We start from the raw sequence: 5,281 nt of genomic DNA on the forward strand, positions 1-5,281 counted from the left end.
CACTCTCTCGGCTCCCTCCCGGCCACCCCACCCCACCCCCATCCTCGGTCCCTCCGGGCCACCTCCTACGTCCCCCCTCGTAGCCCCCCGCCCCTCGCCCTTCCTCTCCCTGCCCCGCCCACCTGCCCGCCTGCGCGACGCATGCGCCGCCTGCGGAGCGTGTTTTTATAAAAGTCCAGCTCCGGCCAGAAACTTCAGTCTGTTGGCTAAGGCGGCGGGTAGTAAAGTGAACCCAGCGCTTGGCTTCTCCGCAGCTTGAAGAGCAAGCGGGCACCATGGACGGGATCACGGTGAGCGCACTTCCAGCCTGCTGGTTCTTCCACGCTCAAAAGCATACTGGGAACGCCCCCCTCTCCCAGCTAGCCCAAGCCACCCGAATATTCCAGGTGCCCGGTCCGGGAGCGGGGCCGCGAAAAGGATTGTCCCCGAGTGTGGCTGCAACGGGGGAGGGCTGAGGAAGTCAAGAGGGGGGGTCGGGGGGGCCGGGGGGTCGGGTTAGGGCTCTTTTTCTTGGCAAGTAGACAGGGAACCGTGTTTGCAGCGATTGTTCGGGTCTCGCCCTGGAGTCCCGCGCGCGGGCGCGCCGGGCTGGCACGTTGTTTGCAAACGGAGGCGCAGCCCGCGCACAAGTGCAAAGAAGACCCGCACTCCGCCGCGGGACTCGGGGGACGAGCTCGCCCCGGGCGGGGGGCTCTTTTGGAAGCGAGGTACATTCTCTAAAGGCAGAGACGGAGCTGCAGGCCCAGAAGGGACGGTGTGCCCCGCCGGGTGAACTTTGTGCAAATGCGTCTGGGGGGCATCGTGGGCGTTGGGCGCTTGGTGCCTAAGCTTGACACGGCCGGGGGCGATGGCCCTCGCAGTCCTGTGATCGAATGTCCAAGGGTAGAGGAGACGAGCTGGCCCATCTCGGAGCTCACCTGCATCGGGGCAGCAGATAGGCGATGGCCAAGGGCTGCCCGCGCGCGCGTTGGGGCAGAAGGGGCGACCCGGGCGGCCGGGCTTGCCGCCTGCTCCGGGCCGCGAGGGTGGCGCGCCCCAGGGCTGGAGAGAGTCTTTGGTGCAGCTGGGGAAGGGGGTGAGCGCTCTGCCGCGCCGGCCGGTTCGCGGGCCGGGCGGGGATTGGGAGGTCGCCGGCGTGTGGCAGGGCCCTGGCGCGCTGACAGACAGGTGCGAGCGGTGAGACCGTTTGGCCCTCGCTGAGCCCCACGGCGCCGTTTAACCGCCGGTGGTTTCCTGGAGCCTTTGAAACCCCCTCGCTGGTGAGGCTTTTCGTTTCCTCCCGCGGCGCGCAATTCAAAGTGACTCAGGGTGGAGCCGCCCAGCCGGTCCCAGGCACCCTGTGGGACGGAGCCCGCGTGCGCCCGCGGCACCCACCGGACCGCCAGGCATGCGCGCGGTAGGCTCGGGGAGCTGGACCACTGGGCAGCCCGCGCGCCCATCTCCTGCCAGCCTTCCAGCTGCCGACCTCCGACTCCAATCGCTGGATACGCGGCGGGGTGGGACGGGACTTGGGAGAGTGAGGAAATGAAACTTGGGGCGAGGGCCACGGGTTCCCACCCCATGACCTTCCCCCCGCCGGGAAAATGTGGCGCCTCCTTAAGGTCCCAAGCGCGCCAAATGACAGGCGCGGAGAGCTCGGTGTGGCTAAAGAGCAGCACGCCTTCAGGGTGGAGTCGGTACTCACTCCCAAGTTCAGCACCCCAGGCACCCCAAGATCTTTTGCTTGAAGGCGTCAATCTTCACGTGATGCTGGAAGTACAGCGTGCCTGACACTTAGACAAATGTGGGGTCAACAACTGACACTGGACCTTGGGACAATGAAAGGCTTTGGGGTCCTCCAGTACACCTCTCTCCTCTGGGCTGGGAGTTCTGACGAACCCCAGATTCTATCCTTACCCCCACACCACCTGGGTGTGGCCTCTGTTTTGTTTTGCCTCCTTTTTTTTCTTTGTAGTGGGCGGGGCAGACGCGTTAACAAAGTCGCGGCTTTGAAACCTCAGAATCTCAGCGTCCCATTTTAGACCCTTTGTTCAGATTCGAAGTGGTTTGACCAAAGGAAATAATAAAGTGGCTGGGAAACGATGGGAAAGGGATTATAAAGTTCTGTCATGCTGCTTTGGGAGAAAGACGAGGCTGTCTGCCCCCCCCCCCCTGTGAAGATTGCAAAGCCTGGGGGACTGGCTCCGAGGTGGCCTGAGTCCCAGTGACTCCAGGCTGTGGCTTTGTGTAAGTCTCACCATGCTGCTACTGCGCCCTTGCCCAATCCTTAAGTAGGAGCAGACTTTCTTAAAGAGGGCTAGGCTGCGTCGGGTTTTAGGAAAGGGGGGAAAATAACACATTAAAACAATGTAATCCTTCCTAATAAAATGTTTATAAATAAATAAAATGAAAAAATAAAAATAATGTCAGGATGCAGGTTAGTTCCATTAGCCAAACATGATAGAACAACAAAAAGAAAAATTTTAATTCCAGAAACTGTTTTTTCTAACTTACCTCCTGAACTTGGAAGTAAATGGCCTTTCCTTTGCCTCTCTTGCAGTTCTTCACTTTAGACAACGACACGGAGGAAGTGGGCTCTGGCGACTATGACTCCACAAAGGAGCCCTGCTTCCGGGAAGGGAACACTCAGTTCAACCGAGTCTTTCTGCCCACCATCTACACCATCATTTTCCTGACTGGTATCGTGGGCAATGGATTGGTCATCCTGGTCATGGGTTACCAGAAGAAACTGCGAGGCTTGACGGACAAGTACAGGCTGCACCTGTCCGTGGCGGACCTGCTCTTTGTGCTCACACTTCCCTTCTGGGCGGTGGATGCCGTGGCGGGCTGGTACTTTGGGCAGTTCATGTGCCAGGCGGTCCACGTGATCTACACCGTCAACCTCTACAGCAGTGTTCTCCTCCTGGCCTTCATCAGCCTGGACCGCTACCTCGCCATCGTCCATGCCACCAACAGTCATCGCCCAAGGAAGCTGTTGGCTGAGAAGATGGTTTATGTCGGCGTCTGGATGCCTGCCCTGCTGTTGACTATTCCCGATTTCATCTTCGTCAAGGTCAGCGAATTGGAGGGGAACTATATCTGCGACCGCTTCTACCCCAATGACTTGTGGGTGGTGGTCTTCCAGTTTCAGCACGTCATGGTTGGCCTCATCCTGCCAGGGATCGTCATCCTGTCGTGCTACTGCATCATCATCTCCAAGCTGTCACACTCCAAGGGCCTGCAGAAGCGCAAGGCTCTCAAGACCACAGTCATCCTCATCTTGGCTTTCTTCGCCTGCTGGCTGCCCTACTACATCGGGATCAGCATCGACTCCTTCATCCTCCTGGAAATCATCAAGCAAGGCTGTGCGTTTCAGGATGTGGTGCACAAGTGGATTTCCATCACGGAGGCCCTTGCCTTTTTTCACTGTTGCCTGAACCCCATCCTGTATGCCTTCCTAGGGGCCAAATTTAAGACCTCTGCCCAGCATGCCCTGACCTCAGTGAGCAGAGGATCCAGCCTCAAGATCCTCTCCAAAGGAAAGCGTGGCGGACACTCTTCTGTTTCAACTGAGTCGGAATCTTCAAGTTTTCACTCCAGCTAACATTGATTTTTTTAAAAGACTTTAAAAAATACTTTTCAAAAGGACTTTTTTTTAAAGTTACACATGTTTTCAGCTATAAAAGACTGACCGATACTGTACAGTTTTTGACTGATGGGTTTTTGTCTTGTGTCTTTTAGTTGTCATGAAGTTTAATTGATTTATTTATATGGATTTTTGAGTCCGTGTGTATGTGTGTGTGTGTGTGTGTTTCATATTGATGAGTAATCTAGGCAGGACCTGTGGCCAAGTTCTTAGTTGCTGTGTGTGTCTGGTGATAGGACTATTAAAAAGGGAACTGATCATTCCAGAATGTGTAGTGAATCATGTTAAGCTAGAAATGATACTCAGCTGTTTGTGTATAAATAATCCCTCCATTCCAGAAGAACATTGTTTTGATTTTTGTTTGTTTGTTTTTTATTTCACTGTTCCGAAGCTGTTTGGCTAGTCTATGCGGTTTGGCTGTAGAAGATGGCACTTACAACGAAAGCCTCTAAAAGGTGGTTCTTCCATTTTCAGGAGTGGGTTGATTTTTAGACTCTATAATGTACAGTCTTTGTATTACGTTGTTAATAAAAGCACATGATAAACGTATTAGTGTCATGTCCTGACTTCCATTGCTTTCCCTCTGGCTGGCAGAAAAGAATAACAATATTTATGGGGTGCCCACAATCCTAGGTACTTGCTACTCTCTTACCTCATCCTTACAGCTTTTAGAATAGATGACGGTTCTATTCTTAGGTGCCTTTTGCAGATGAGAAAATCGGTGCAGAGCAGCCCTGCCCTAAAGGTGCAATATTTGAAACCAGGTCATGTGATTTCAAAATCGGGTGCCTTGACATTCAGACAGAACTTTACAAGTGACCAGCCAGGACTCCTTCCTATAAAAGACTTCTTTTTTTCCCGGGAAAGAAGGACAAGTATGCAAAGCAATGTTTTGCCTTTATCCCTAATATCCCCACATGTAAGCATTGTACGCGTTCCTCATCCTCCTCAGCGTGTACACACTACACTCCCTTTTCACAGAGACTTTGAAGTAACCGGCAGAGTCTCACATACTTTATCAGGTGCTGATAACAAGCCTCATCACCGACCCTTGCTCCGCATACCAAGTACCCCTTGTGGTGCCTCAGGACACCTGGTCATAAATCAAACGAGCCGTTTGAAAACAAAGCCAAAAGTGAATGTCTTGTTCAGATCATGAACCGTGCTCCAAAAAGCTTCTTGCAATGTCTTTTATGCAAATAGCCCCTTTTAGTCTTCATCTATGGCAATACCTAGCACCTCCTCCCCGCTTCAATGGAGCAGCAAAGCTCATGCTGGTGTTTTCGGTGCTCCGAAGAAAGCACAACTGAAGCAAGCTCCACGCTGCTGCCTCGTCTTGCACAAGAGCTAGACCCTTGTGTGAAACGACTCAGAGCCGTTTGCGTTTTCATTGTGCCCGCCCCAGGTTCTGGAGCATATTTCAGCTCCAGTCTAAAACCAAACTCACTGCCACCGAGTCACCCCTGTGAGTTTCCTAAACTTTACTGGAGTAGAAGTCCTGTCTTTCTCTCATGGAGCTGGCTGATAGTTTCGAACTGCTGAACTTGTGGGTCACAGCCAAGTGCATAACCACAATGGCACTGGGGCTCCTTATTTCAACTCCAGTCTCCGTTTAAAGACAATTTCCAAACTGTGCTTAGTCATACCTAGCTCACT

General features: G+C 53.4%; 1 protein-coding gene across 1 annotated transcript; it reads left to right on the forward strand.

Annotated features, from left to right (window-relative positions):
• The first annotated feature begins 211 nt into the window (after positions 1-211).
• Positions 212-3,594, forward strand: CXCR4 (C-X-C motif chemokine receptor 4). Its single transcript, XM_075529366.1, has 2 exons — positions 212-290; positions 2,540-3,594. Exons 1-2 carry the CDS (start codon positions 276-278, stop codon positions 3,581-3,583), a joined length of 1,059 nt encoding a protein of 352 aa, XP_075385481.1. The 5' UTR covers positions 212-275; the 3' UTR covers positions 3,584-3,594.
• The last annotated feature ends 1,687 nt before the right edge of the window (positions 3,595-5,281 follow it).

This window comes from Tenrec ecaudatus, chromosome 13 (assembly GCF_050624435.1).
Source record: "Tenrec ecaudatus isolate mTenEca1 chromosome 13, mTenEca1.hap1, whole genome shotgun sequence".
NCBI classification, from domain to species: domain Eukaryota; kingdom Metazoa; phylum Chordata; class Mammalia; order Afrosoricida; family Tenrecidae; genus Tenrec; species Tenrec ecaudatus.